This window comes from Hippocampus zosterae, chromosome 8, assembly GCF_025434085.1.
Source record: "Hippocampus zosterae strain Florida chromosome 8, ASM2543408v3, whole genome shotgun sequence".
Classification (NCBI taxonomy): domain Eukaryota; kingdom Metazoa; phylum Chordata; class Actinopteri; order Syngnathiformes; family Syngnathidae; genus Hippocampus; species Hippocampus zosterae.
In genome coordinates this window covers 21,924,999-21,940,117 of record NC_067458.1, presented here as the reverse complement: position 1 = coordinate 21,940,117, position 15,119 = coordinate 21,924,999, and the positions used below count along the sequence as shown (strand labels likewise).

Genomic DNA, 15,119 nt, shown 5'->3' with positions numbered 1-15,119 from the left:
CTGTGTAGTAGGATATGAGCATGTGCCAGCTTTTTCACTCATTGTGGAAAACCATTCATCAGAAGTGTCACTTGTCGCAAATAGGAAACGGCGTAAAAAGTTAATTTGGCTGGAAACACCCACCCAGTTAGAAACTAATCAGGAGAAGCTTCATCAAACAACCGGACAACCCAATGTCCAGCATGTATTTTACTTCCCGAAGAGACTTTGACGTAAATACCACGAAATGAAAGCTGAGATGGCACCCAAATGTCTCTGTTACACTGTACAACAAAAACAAAGGGAATCCACCTTTCGCGTTCCAAGACTTTTGGAGAGGACTGTCGAAACTGCATTGCTTCCCACCACTGCTCTTCACATTAACACGCCGGGATCTGCAGCTGATTATCAGTGAACCTGTGGGCCTACCGGGAGATTGCGGATGACTCAACGATACAGGCATGTGTACATTTACAGAACATGACGTGGTCTTTATCCTCAACGCGAGAGAGACTGGATAACGACCAACCATCTTATTCTGTTTTTTTTTTTCATCATTCGTTCCTCATTCCACTACGAGACAAGGTTACAAGGGGAAGGAGGGCGGCGGGGTGGGGTGGGGGGGTGGGGGGGGGTTAATGGACGCTGGCCCGGTTCCCGACCTGAGCCCGATATGGTCATGTATTCTGTGGAAAAGCCCGAATCGATGGCCGATGCATACACGCTGGATCAGGCGCTGCCAACTGTGAAACAAGGCTTTGGATATTTTTAACTGTGGTCCTAAAACATAAAATAAACACTGGTTGACAAGTCCAAACGCAGCGGTTGAGCAATCAAAGCGGCCGACTCTACGACTCTGAGAACTTTAGGATCCTAATTGTGGCTTTACGGATTTGGAGACTTCGCAAACCCGCTGAAGACCGGGTGTTCATGTTAAAACTTGGGACTCGCAGTTGCTTTTGACCGGTGGGAAGCAGCTAGTGCCAACAAAGCCTTCTTTGCTGGAATTTCACTTCAACACAGAAAACCGATTTGATTCGACCGGTCGATTGAGCTCGGTCATAGCAAAATACACGGAGAGTACATTTGCTTGCTTATCCGAACCGGACGGAAAGCTTTTTTTTTTTTTGCTTGAACAGACGGACGTTTGTTTGTCTTCTTGACAGACATGACGGAGTAAAGCTTTAGCCCGAATCATCTTCGAGTTTCTGTCACGTCCCTTTTCACGAATGCTCACACAGATATTTGAATTGCTTTGTTTACACTTTCTTTACATTCATTCATTCATTCATCTTCCGTACCGCTTGATCCTCACTAGGGTCGCGGGGGGTGCTGGAGCCCATCCCAGCCGTCTCCGGGCAGTAGGCGGGGGACACCCTGAATCGGTTGCCAGCCAATCGCAGGGCACACATAGACGAACAACCATTCGCACTCACACTCACACCTAGGGACAATTTTAGAGTGTTCAATCAGCCTGCCATGCATATTTTTGGAATGTGGGAGGAAACCGGAGCACCCGGAGAAAACCCACGCAGGCCCGGGGAGAACATGCAAACTCCGCACAGGGAGGCCGGAGCTGGAATCGAACCCGGTACCTCTGCACTGTGAAGCCGACGTGCTAACCACAGGACTACCGGGCCGCCCACTTTCTTTACAATACAAAGCAATTTACAATTGCTTTGTTTCCACATTCTTGTGATGAATGAAAAAAAAAGTGTTTTTCAGCACAGAGAGTCAGGGCCATTTGAAACTCAAGTCTGAAAAGACGTTTAAAAACGTCTTTGGGAGTGAATGAGTTAAGTGCATCTTAATCACTACCCTCGCTCGCCATTCTGAAGACCACTAATTAGTTTTATACACGCGTAACTGTCGGTAGTAAAACACAGTCCTGGATGAAGAACGAGGTGTTATTTAAAAATATAAAAAAATTAAAAAATTGAACAGCTCGTCAACCTTCTCGACTGCACGCTTTGGCTTTCATTGCTTCCAACCACGTAAATACATAAAGAATGTGGCCAACAGTACAAATGAGCAGCCAGACAACACTAAAATAAAGCCTGACTCTCCGGGAGATTTATAGTTCCCTTTTTCTAAACAGTTTGCACTGCGCTCGCCTAATCAGCCCGAGCCACATCGCACGCCCTTTGTTGACGCTCTTCCTCCGGGCCTCCAATCAGTCAATGTGCAGCTATCCTGGATGACCGTGAAAACAGTCTCTCAAAGGGGATGTGAGGGGAAGGATGTGGTGCGGGGACGAGAGGAAGGAATGCTGACTTTCTGCTGACAGGGCGTCCTGTCATCAAAACCTCACGTGTGGTCGGGACTCAGTTTTGAATGATGCTTCACAGGCCGCCGGTAAACAAACAGATCAGTCCACCGCCCGGGTTTTTGTTTTATACGCTTGTTCTCGTGAGGGTCGCAGGTGAGCTGTGGCCGTCTGTCCCAGATGATATTCGGCGAGAGGCCTTTTTGACTGAACGTTTGCAGATTTTTAGTCTTATGGTCGACAAGGCATGGAATAAAATAGTTCTTAAATCGGTGAAATCCGCCAAAAATAATCGATGAGGCACATGCGTTTGTGTGAGCCCAGAAAGTCCCCCCCATACAAAAGAATCCGATAATGAATCCATTGTGTTTTACGTGCACTTGAGGGTTTTGGGGGGTTTTTTTGCGTGTGAGAAGAGAGGCTGCGTCGAGCAACGTGTCGTTCCACGAAACGCAAACGTATGCACGGGACGGCGTACCCAGCTGTGCCATGTAAAACGGGATTATTTAACTTTATCCTGAGTGAGGCCTTTTAAGGCCGGCAAGACCTTGCGCATTACCTGAGTCATGATAGGAATGTGAAGAATTTTAATGAGAGCCAGGAAACCCATGCCCCCCCCACCCCCCCAAATCACTTCTCACACTGTGGGTCATGATGCGTAGATTTTCTACAGACACGCATCTTCATAGACATTCATAAGAGCAGTTGCCTTTCAATTCCTTTGTATAAATTTATGAAAAAGGACGCTTTTAATGTAACGATGAGGGGGCCCAGTACATAGCTGTGGAGTACTTATTGACTAGAAATGCATTGTGGGAAGGGGAATCTCAATTTTGAGTGATTTGGATGTATGTGTACTAATGGGGATGAAATGTGACATTTTTACACGGAAAAAAAACAGGCAGAAGTGTGCGGAAAAGCACTTTACAACATTGCTAAATAGAACCCAGTAAAAAGTGACATAGAAAAGAAAATCCATGATGACAGAAATTATAGCTTTGAAGCGAAATAGAGTCCATTCCTTTATCTATCCAGCCTGCACTAAAAATAGATAGCCTTGCCTCTTTATCTGCTAAAGGTATCCGGTATCGGATATCATCTTACCACTGGTACCACAAGCTACCTTCTTGCAGTGCAGCAATGTGTAACGAATGAGACTGCTGAGCACAATATGGCCAAGTCGACAATACAGCAGAGACCTTCAAAGTAATGCGAGTGATGTCGGGACCTCTGAACTCAAGCTCCAGGTTGCCATTTTGCAAGGATTTACGCTTTTTTTAGATTCCATTTGTGCGCTCGGTTCCTTGCCCTATTCAATAATTTGGCTGAAAGTGAGAAATTCAAATCAACGAGCCTCACTTGAAATGTAAATGCCATTAAAAAAATATTTGTCACATGTTTTGTAATTTTAAAAAAACTCATCTAAAAAAACATATTACCTCGTGTCAGTCGTAGTTCAGGGCACCACTATACATCACAAACGGTCGCTGCACTTTCAGGGTTAAAACCTCACCAGATCTCCTTTGGTTGCTGCCTCCGGTATCCATGTGGTCATAAAATATTAACAGCAAAATGGTGTCAACATCAAACTGCAGTCTTCACGGTTGATTTCATACGGTGACATATTAAGTCCCCAAAAGGCATACTTTTTACGGCTAAAAAAAACCTACACGAGAGTCCCCTACAGAAAGTTCAACCCCTGGCCCCCGCACACACACACCACCACCCGGGTTTGAACTTTGGACTTCTTTTGGGTCGATACCGAAGTGACAGGCACAACTCAAACAGGTGATGGTGTTTTAGCACCGGGAATTAGGCATCCAGAGAGCCCTCACGTGGTAAATGATTACACAGGCGACGTGGGAGCACACATCGCAAGAAGACACAAACTGCCTGTCGTCTGCATTCTCTCCACACGCAGCAGAGTACAGATCGCTGCGTTCCATCTGTGACATTGTGTGAGCAATGACATGGAAGTCATCTAAGTGGGGGGTCTTAAAAATCGTGGGTTTGTAGGTACTGTGTTTTGGGTTTTTTTTTTTAAGGTTTGGTGTAAAAAGGTAAACATTTGAAGATATTTAAAATGAAATACGTTTTTAAAGAAATGATAACGATGCATTCTCAAATGAATTATCAGGTTAAGATTCACAAATAAATGTATGTCCACAAACATTCAACAATTGATATTTAGTCATAAAGAAAAGATTAAATCATTTCTTTTTGTAAAGTGCAAGATCAATAGTTTGGCTTCCTTTCAGGACATTACAATGGCAATCGCTTTTTTTTTTTTTTTTTTTTAAAGAAAGCCCACTACTGTCATTTTGTGTTCTTTCTCGGAAAGTACAAGATCAACAGCTTGGCTTCTTTTTTCAGACAGTGCAATCTCAAACAGTTTCTTCTTTTTAGGAAAGTACAAGGGTCCATCCGTATACCATATTTTTCTGACTATAAATCGCTCCAGGCCGGTGCATAAGAAGCTCCAGTCAAAATACGCAGAACAAAGAAGTTTAAAAAAAAAAAAACATTAATCGCACTGGACTTTAACTCATTCAGTACCAGTGAATTCTGGACGAAGTCTGAAAAGGCGTTTAAAAACGTCTTTGGGAGTGAATGAGTTACGTTGCTTTTTTTTTTTTTTTGGGTGGGGGGGGCTGGTATTTTATAAAACCTGAGAGCCAGGACAGGTGGCTTATTGCACCTTAAGGTGCTTTAAATATGAAATCTTTGTTGTGGCAGATCTACTGTGTACTGACTGTCTAGCACCTGCAGCTCACATCGCATGCGCACTAAAGTTTTATGAGTTACAGGAAAATAAGTTCCGCTCCGTTTGATTTTTTTCATATTTCCTGTCATTCAGGATTTGTCAGCAATTATCAAAGGACGCTGGCAAAAGGAAACAACATTGACGACATTACAGCACCTACAGTCCAAGCCGAATGATGAACACGTAAACAATACAGAGCGAAAACATTTAGAATTTTTCCTGTTTTGAGCATTGGGTCATGTCTGAAGAAAATGAGCCACTGCTCACCCCCCCCCCCCCCCCTCTACTGCAGGGCCAATGTGGAGTATGCCTTTTGTTACCATGACGACTAGGGGCAGATAGAAGGTTAATTTCTGCTCAGGACAAAGCCATGTCTAATGTCAATATATTTCTTTGGTGCCATCTTGTGGACTTTGTTGCCAAGCAACTACGTAGACGTAAGGGGAGGAATCTCGTTCAGTCAAGCCAACACATTGTCTAATACAAAATAAGGAATTTTATCATCTTTTTAAGGGGGCATCCATGATGCACAAATTCACTTTTTGAAGGGCTTCACTGTGAGAGTAAAATGAGCTTAGTCATGGAATAGATTTAAATCCGCAAGCTATTAAAGTCCATTTTCTAATAAACATGTGCTTTAAATGATATTAGTTTTGGGCTGGCTTACCTTGGTGATGAGCAGGGGTTCGCGATGCTCCAGGCCACCACGGAGCGTAAAGCCCCACGGCGCACCTCCGGAAAGCGACACTTCCAGGAGTCTCCAGCCACCACCGTCCCCGTCTCGTGCCCTGGAGTCAGAGTCTCCCGCTTTCGCTATGAGGTCCCAGTGGTGGCTACTGCCGTTACCGCCGTCCATGTAGTGTACGTCTACCTTATACTGTTCTGAATCCATGGCACTTTGAAAGGAAAGAAACAATGATATCACCTTTAGTAAACAGACCCTCGTTTGAGCAAGCAAGAGCAAACTAAATAATTGAGCTTCCCAATATTATTGGGAGGGGTGGGGGTTAGGCTGACGCAGATTCCAATACTTGACAGAATAAAAATTATGACAACCGATGGCCTGTCTTGTGGAGTTTGCATGTTCTCCCCGTGCCTTTGTGGGTTTTCTCCGGGTACTCTGGTTTCCTCTAACGTTCCAAAAACATGCATGGTAGGTAGATCGAACAGACTAAATTGTCTTTAGATGTTTTTTTTTTCCATTTTAAAAGCACTAATATGGGCACAATTAATTGATCGGGCCTTGATTAATATAATTTTAAATGTATTTATCAATTGGATTTATATTTGCGAAATTATATTAACTTTTATAAAATATCACATCGCGTACTGTAACCGTGTAGCAGGGATCGAGATACGAATTGAGAGACGAATTGAAGAGGTGTCTCGTTACAGCCATGGTAAAATTTTTACTTTTTACTTGAGTACATTTCAATCTATTCTTTTTTTTTTTACTTCTACAGAAGTGAGCGAGTTGAATCTATACTTACTACAGTATTTTTCTTACACAAGTACCTATACTTCTACTCAAGTACAGAGTACTTTTACCACCTCTTTACAAACAGTTTTAACACTACAGACAAACATGCCCCAATGTGAACCACTTCAACGTCCCTTATTTATAGTGTGATCATTTTGTTTAACCATAAAAACGGAATAAATCACCCTTTTGGGTGTGTTTAAACACCTGTTGTCATTGTCCAGACGGCAACTTAATGCTCTTAGCACAACAAAGTCCGGGAACAAACGCAAAGAAGGGGGAGACCATCTTGTCCAGCAATAAACACAACGAAACACTATTAAATACATCGAATAAAACTCTGTCACTGCGCCGAACCTTAAACTAACACACGCTTGGTGTTTTACCCAACACAACGTTGGATTTAGTGTTTAAAAACGTCGCCTCACCTGGAGAATGCAACTTGTAGATCAACCGGTGGGCAATCACAGACCGTCCCCGTCGTCTCGATAACCGCTCAATCAGTCCGGACGGGTGCCATTCGCTTAGGTCCCGGTGTCGCTTTTAGTAGGCATTCTTCATTTTTATTTTCTTGTTTTGTAGCTTGTATTTGAAGCGTCCGAACACGTCGCTCGGCGAATACAAAGTGTGCGAGAGGCTTGTCTGGTTGCCTGATAACTCTTTGGCGGCACAGACCACCGACACCAATACTGCCACACTCACGTACACACACAGCAGAGCTAAAGTTAGCTCATCCTCCACTCGGCCACCGTAGATCTAGAGTGCATTACAATGGCGACCTCTACCGACAACCACCCGAACACTGGCAGTCGATGACTACACTGATTTAAAACAAATCACTACATTACCCATAAGCCCTATGGGAAGAACGACAGTAAAGCCGGAAATGTGTGGGGAAAGGGAGAAATCGATCGATAGATAGATAGATAGATAGATAGATAGATAGATAGATAGATAGATAGATAGATAGATAGATAGATAGATAGATAGATAGATAGATAGATAGATAGATAGATAGATAGATAGATAGATAGATAGATAGATAGATAGATAGATAGATAGATAGATAGATAGATAAAGAGAGAGTTTTTTTATTCCTAATTTTCTAACCCTCGTGAGAGTCGCGGGCGTGTATGAGCCCATCCCAGCTAAATATGTCAGGTCAAAAGAAAGGTTGTCTTTATTTTATCTATTATGAAAATTATTTTTGTTAAGTGAAATCATAAGCGACTTTTATAAAAAAAAATAGCTGAGTAGTTCTTCAACACAAACGTTTTGAATCATCTTTGTCTCATCTGGAGACACAGGATTGACGTCACTACAATCAGTTGTTATGATGTTGACCAATAGAGGGTAGCATTGCATTTCTGTTTAACTGGACGGGGGCAGAGCGAGTGGAAAAGTGGTGTCGAAAACATTAGAGTTGCGTAGAATCAAATTATAACCGGGGGGGGGACTCCAGTCAGCAGATTCCGGTGCAAAAAAGTCAAAACGTTTTGAACATGAGTACGTCAATGCAAGAGGCAACATAGCATCTTGGAATTGGAAATCCGAATTAGCACGTAGTAGGGGAAATTGGCGTTGCTAAAAAAAAAAAAAAACCCAACAAAAAACCGCAGGGCACAGGCTCAACTTTTCACCCCTGCAAAGAGGGGAAGTGAGTTTTGATCTTTTGTCTCACTTATGTGCCGGTTAGCTGGCTGTGCAATCTTGTGTCACTGTGTGATTCTTTTGATTGTACAAGTATACATTCATCCATTATCTGATCCACTTACATGGAAGATAATCGTCCTGCTTTGTATTTAACACAGCATCTAATTTGGCAATGTGATGCTGATTCTCTCTCCTTCCGATAGATAAAGTCCCATTTTATTGCTGTTCAGCGTTCTTATCCTATGTCACCGATTTTTCGTTGATCTGTTTTTCTGGGTTTTTAGATGCAAATTTAGAGTTGTGTGCCTTAAGTTTTAATTTTTAGTTTCCTGGGCATGCCATTTAGATTGTGTTTGTTTTTTGATCCAAAAATTATTTCAGAATGAAAATTCCTCCTCAAATACCAAGGCCAAGTGCAGCAGCTAGAAACTCGTCTCAACTCAGGTTGCTGACATCCTCACAGCCAACAGCACGGTTTATTGGTAAAACTTCTGTACTACAACAGAAGGTGCGTGGCAAAGTGCCTGTTCTTGTCTCCAGCATGTTTTCAGACAGGTGGAGGTGTTTGTTGAAGACAAAAGCTGCTTTGCCATTGGGGGAAAAAATGGGGGACAATTATGCATTTTATTTCCCTTTGGGATTTTTTTTCAGTCAGCAAGTAAGTTCATTTATTTTGAAATACAATATTACTTTCAATTAAAAGTCCACTCACTTAATTTTTTTCTCAAAAAATTAAAAGCCTTACTCACAAGGCCGCACCCCTTAACTCATTCAGGACCAGCCAATTCTGGACCAAGTCTGAAAAGACGTTTAAAAACGTCTTTGGGAGTGAATGAGTTAAGGTCACACAACTAACACAGCTATATGACACTACGCGTAGTAATTTGTCATAAAAACCAATTCACTTTTATGATTAACATGATCAAATTGATCTGATTAAATTGAGTTACAAGCTTGGTAAAACTCATAAATCAAGGTACCGCTGTACTTTAGTAGAGCTCACAAAACTCAAGAAAGTGACAGTCAAGTAACATACGTATTTGTGCGCGTGTGTTTAAATGTCACATTGATTTAGAGCAAGGACAAGGGAGACCTTTCTCTGCTTCTTTTTCCTTCCTTTCGCCGCGTCGCCATGGGGACGGCCGGAGTGTGACAGTCATGTGAAAAGGAAGCTGATTGGATTAAAATAGTTGGCGCGATCAGGGGTCAGCAACACGGCGCATGTACTAAACACACAACAGCTCCTTCAAACACACACACGGAACACCGACAGTGACAAAGCCATCATTATTCTTATTTTCTTTGAACATTTTATGTAAAATTTGACCCGTGGCCATTAAAATGGATTTCGATTGACCAGTGTATGTTAACTCATAGGAAATTACAGTACTTGCCATAAATGTGTGTTTTTCATGGGTTCTCTTACATGCAATAGATCAATGTGGGGCGCTCTTTGCGCTCACACTTTCGATTTTCGTGTGACATGCCGACTTCTGGTCGTGTGAGGTTGACACGCCGTCTCCTGGAAGGGCTATTTATTTATTTCAAGTTTTATGTCTCATCGTACCTCATAAAATTATCCTCTGGAGAAAACTCTTCCAGCATCCTACATACATAATATAACAGAAGTCAAGTGCTGCCTGTAATGTAGTACAATGGGAAAAAAAGATGTTATCAAAAACACATTCCCTTTTCTCTGAAATGTTGAAGAAGGAAGAATCATCCATTTAATAATGTCAGACGGGCTATTAAGATCCAATTGAAAAGTTGCAGCTGGAGTTCTTAATTTCATATAGACATTATTATGAGAATATTCTTGAACGGGGACAGTAGTGCCTGTGAGGTAAATTTCCTCCAAACCGCCACTGCAAGTCTGTCCACCCGGCCCCATACATACAACACACACACACACACACACACACCACATGACTTGAACGGGACATAAAAAGCATGTGACCAATTGTGACCTTGAATGTGACCTTGAATGTGACTTTGACTCTGACCATCAAAGGCAAATCTGCACGGCAACCAAAAAGTACATTGAGAGGAGGGTGTGCACATTTCCGCAACCACCTCATCTACGTTGTTCATTTTCTTTCTATCCTTTCGAAAGAAATTACGTTTTCAAAAACATTCATTTGAGTTGTAAAGTTACGGTCAGCAATATTACGGCAAAGAAATTATAGAATCTTTTGTCATGACTTGTTTCAAATTCAGTACAAGTGACGCTAAAAAAACAAAACAAAACATTTTTGTTTTGTTATTCTTTGGTAACTTTTGCATTGAAAACCTGTTGACATATTGATTGTTGAAAAGTAGTGCAATAAGAACTCAGATGATTACCCTAACATAATGAATAATTGATGAATAATCGTCACGGTGCTCATGATCAAAATAATCTGGATTATTTGGGAGTAATACACACAGTCTTGTAAGACTTTTGTAGACTTGATTTTTTTCTTTTTTTTTTTGTTTAAAGGTCTACCCATCCCTTCCCACCTCATCCCGGCTGCATCCTCCTCCTCCTCCTCCTCCTCGTTTCTCCGACTCCCGCGTCATCCAATAGCAACGGCGCAGAGGGCGGCAGATGCGCGACAGAGGAGTGGATCATAAAAAGCACAGGGCCTGAAAGAGGAAGTGAAGGGAACCTGGTGAGTTATTGCCCCCCCCCCCCAAAACGTACACACCGGGGCATGGGAACAGGGAACTTCTCACGGCAGGGGTGCAGCAAAGGGCTTGTTTTAAACTCTGTACACTCGTTATCTCTTCATCATTACGTCCCGTCACACCTTGCTGTCATAATACTGCACCAGAATATACAAAAAGCAGCAGAGATTTAACTGTAATAAAGTCATGGAGATAAATGATTACCCCCCCCCCCCACTCCGCCCTCCTCCTTTTCCTTCATGTTTGCATGAGTGCTATACAAATGTTCACATGTTAGACACATGGGAAATTCATGTGAGCAAAGTTAGGGATTTCATTACATGGCTATCAAGATTGACATTTCCATTTTATGGTACCGTATTTTTCGGAGCATAAGGCGCATTTAAAATCTTTTAATTTTCTCGCCTCGTAAGGCAGTGTGGCCCATGTATGGATGAATGTCCGCTTTGATGTTCATTCTCTGTAATTCGGAACCAAGACGACTCCCTGCTTCTGTGTCTAAGAATCAAATGTAGCCCTACTAGCTTAATGCGAGCTATTTTTGGCGGCCCGTTTCCACATGCGGGACAATATCATTGCTGTCTCTGGGACCAAGAGGTCAATATAAAGTTTTACATATTGTTTTACGGCAGCCCGGTAGTCCAGTGGTTAGCACGTCGGCTTCACAGTGCAGAGGTACCGGGTTCGATTCCAGCTCCGGCCTCCCTGTGTGGAGTTTGCATGTTCTCCCCGGGCCTGCGTGGGTTTTCTCCGGGTGCTCCGGTTTCCTCCCACATTCCAAAAACATGCGTGGCAGGCTAATTGGACACTCTAAATTGTCCCTAGGTGTGAGTGTGGATGGTTGTTCGTCTCTGTGTGCCCTGTGACTGGCTGGCAACAGGTTCAGGGTGTCCCCCGCCTACTGCCCGGAGACGGCTGGGATAGGCTCCAGCACCCCCGCGACCCTAGTGAGGATCAAGCGGTTCGGAAGATGAATGAATGAATGAATATTATTTTACATCTTTCTTGACGTTCCTTCATGGTTTATGGAAAATGTACTATTTTCAGTTTTACTGAATTGTATTTTTTTTGGCATTTTTGGTTGTTTGTATTAATTTCAATCTCCAAAGACTTTTACAAAAAAAATTTCACCTTTCTTTCTCAGCCTACTTTGCCGCTCCCGTCAACAATGCTGACCTATTATTAGCGTTAAATGTGATATGTGCACACACACTCACACACACACACACACATACCTACTCACACAAACAATACAGTGGTGTCTGTGAAACAGGAAGGTTGAAGTGTGAATTCCTGCCATACCTGTCTTTTAGCAGCCTAATAATTTATGATATAATTATCCCTGGGAGATACAGCATCGCATACTCACTTGCACTCCACAAGTGAGCAGACAGAGTACAACGAACTATGAGCTGTTGATATGGACATTATTTAGGGATTGCCTCTCATAAACACACCACTGAAATGCATATTTTACTATATAATATAACATTTCAATACAATGTGCGAATGAAATGTGAAAGAATGAATCATTTTTCAGCACTAGAGCATTTCAGGAGTATGTGAAAGAGCGTTTCAGTGTGCGTGTGTGTCACTATTAAAGTTGTCAGCATTTCTCTCGTGACTGTGAGTAAAACAGGGTTTCATTCGACAATGTGAGTGTTTCAGGAACATTTGCATTTGATAGTGTATTCGCAGAATGTGAGGGAATACATTTCTCCAAGTGTGAGACTGTTGTAATAGTGTGTAAGTAAGTAATTTTGCATTGCAATGCATGTGATCAGCAGAATAATGCTTCTGATGGCCGCCTCATAATAGCCTACCCTGCACAGACACACGCACGCACACACACACACACTCTTTCACACGAATGCCTGACAACAGCAAGCGTGAAACAAGTGCTTTCTTAGATACTTGACAAAATTGTCACCAGATGATGCCATTTAGCTGAGCTCCCGAGTGTTTGTATTGTCCATTCTTCACTCATGCCTGCTTTGCTATTGTGTTATTTGGTAAACAACACTTCCCAAACCAATGAAATGCTCTCAACAACACTACTGAGACACTCCCACACATTATTGAAACACTCTCACACACACACACACACACACACACACACCCGCACACAAAATACAGACTTGCTCTCGGTCCACTCATGAAATGCTCTTCCAGGCACAACCAAAAAGAGATTCACTCACATCCACTATTGAAATGCCTTCACGAGGCCGTTGTGATATGACGGAATCGTGCGTGTAACTGTTTTTGCCTGTTTATGTTTTGCCATTAACAACTTGCAACGGGGGCGCTGGAGGGGCAAGGCTCAAATTGCCCACCCCGAGACCTTTACTCGGTCCAAATATGTATGTCCGTGTGTGCATTCATTCTGGTGGATGGCTCCCTGACAGAGGTCACACTGCTAACTTTTGGGATAAATCAGTCCTGTCCACTCCCACCAGCAAAAACAGAGCATGCGGGTAGGAGAGGGAATAAAAAAAAAATAAAAATTAAAAGAGGGCGGCCCGGTAGTCCAGTGGTTAGCACGTCGGCTTCACAGTGCAGAGGTACCGGGTTCGATTCCAGCTCCGGCCTCCCTGTGTGGAGTTTGCATGTTCTCCCCGGGCCTGCGTGGGTTTTCTCCGGGTGCTCCGGTTTCCTCCCACATTCCAAAAATATGCATGGCAGGCTGATTGGACACTCTAAATTGTCCCTAGGTGTGAGTGTGAGCGTGGATGGTTGTTCGTCTCTGTGTGCCCTGCGATTGGCTGGCAACCGATTCAGGGTGTCCCCCGCCTACTGCCCGGAGACGGCTGGGATAGGCTCCAGCACCCCCTGCGACCCTAGTGAGGATCAAGCGGTACGGAAGATGAATGAATGAAAAAATAAAAGACTCTGAAAAGCTTTGATCAAGCCTGGTTGTCAAATGTTGTCATACAGACCATATTGGGCCAATTTGCCACGACTTGCGTTTTTTAATGGTGTCATAAGTACAGTGGGACATTGATGTATGACTTTAATTGGATCTGTGATAAAGCACACACCTCAAAACACTAACAACACCCACCGAACACAAAAAACAAAAATCTGCATTCGTTCAAGAGCTAGAACAGACATGCCGAGGCCTGCGTCATACTATATCTGTTTATGATGAGGTGAATGCTAACTATAGAAGAGCGACATGTATACAGCACACGCAGTTCTTCCTGAATGACAGGTGCTGATATGGTTTCCTATGGTTATGGAAGATGGCGTGTTTATGGTTTTGCGCTTGTACACACATACGCACACACATACACACACACACACACACACATACACACACACACACACACACACTCTCTGTTGTAATCAGTCGCTCCTATCTGATCCCCGTAACATCGCTCTCCCAACTAACCTCCTCGTCCTCCTCCTGTCTTGCAGCATAAATCTGCCGCATGACAGCTGGAATCGCCCTGACCGATACGCTTCGAATTAGCGTGAAGAGCTTCAACTTTGATGAGAGCGGCTTCAAAATATTGGAAAAGTGTGAACAGGGGCATACAAAAAAAAAAAAGAAAAAGTCAGGAAACATCCAATGGTCAAAAATGGGGCTGTTATGGAACACTGGTTCACTTCCCGTTTTGAGAAAAGAAAAACTTCAAGAGGATATTATTTCAGGGAGAAAAAAAAAACGACTTTTATGATAACAAGCTAACTTTATTCATGATATTATTAATCGGACGAGAATTAAGTTTTGAAGAATAGAAGTTGTACATTTTCAAGATGTGTGGTTTTGAAGGCACTCAATGTCAAATGTCTTTGTTACAAGTAAAACGACCCAGAAAGAATAACACTGTAATATAAATTACTTTACAATGACAGTCACTCATAACATGTAATAGAGGATATTCTGGAAATACTTTTGCCCATGAAACATCATACCATGGCAAAGTTCATACTTTGTTGTTTTTCACGCAAACATCTTTCAACTGGATTTGAAGTAACATGGTTAAATCTGTTCTCCTTCAGAAGTCTTTAATCAGTGTCTATGGCGGGCGGGAACTAATCCCAGTTTTGCTACTCACGAGGCCGACTCACGCCCTTTCTCAGACCATCTTTCCCAAGGCCAAATCTGGAGTGACATCATTAAGAAAGCAGTGCTGCAGACGGGTCGTCATCTCCAGCCATCACATGACCGCTGCATTTGGTACCTGGGTCTTCAGTGGGAAGTAACCTAACTTAATCCCAATACCCCCACGATCAATTCCAGAACTTTGCAACATGACACCATGCATAATTTTTGTAATAAAAAATTCTTCCTAAATCAAGGATGT

At 42.7% G+C, this 15,119-nt stretch overlaps 1 protein-coding gene and 1 long non-coding RNA gene across 4 annotated transcripts in view; one reads left to right on the top strand and one right to left on the bottom strand.

The window, feature by feature from the left end:
- Positions 1-7,223, bottom strand: part of shroom2a (shroom family member 2a) — a 29,721-nt gene extending 22,498 nt beyond the window's left edge. For 2 of the 3 annotated variants that reach the window (XM_052072991.1, XM_052072992.1), the window contains exons 1-2: positions 6,918-7,223; positions 5,677-5,905 (exon numbers count right to left, since the gene is read on the bottom strand). In XM_052072991.1, the coding sequence (XP_051928951.1) occupies positions 5,677-5,901 (225 nt within the window). In that variant the 5' untranslated portion in view covers positions 5,902-5,905; positions 6,918-7,223. The remainder of the gene's footprint in view (positions 1-5,676; positions 5,906-6,917) is intronic. The other variant, XM_052072993.1, reaches the window with a different exon arrangement.
- Positions 7,224-10,561: 3,338 nt separating this feature from the next.
- On the top strand, positions 10,562-14,636 carry LOC127605539 (uncharacterized). Its single transcript, XR_007963609.1, has 2 exons — positions 10,562-10,793; positions 14,227-14,636. It is a non-coding gene; the product is annotated as an uncharacterized LOC127605539 (long non-coding RNA).
- The last annotated feature ends 483 nt before the right edge of the window (positions 14,637-15,119 follow it).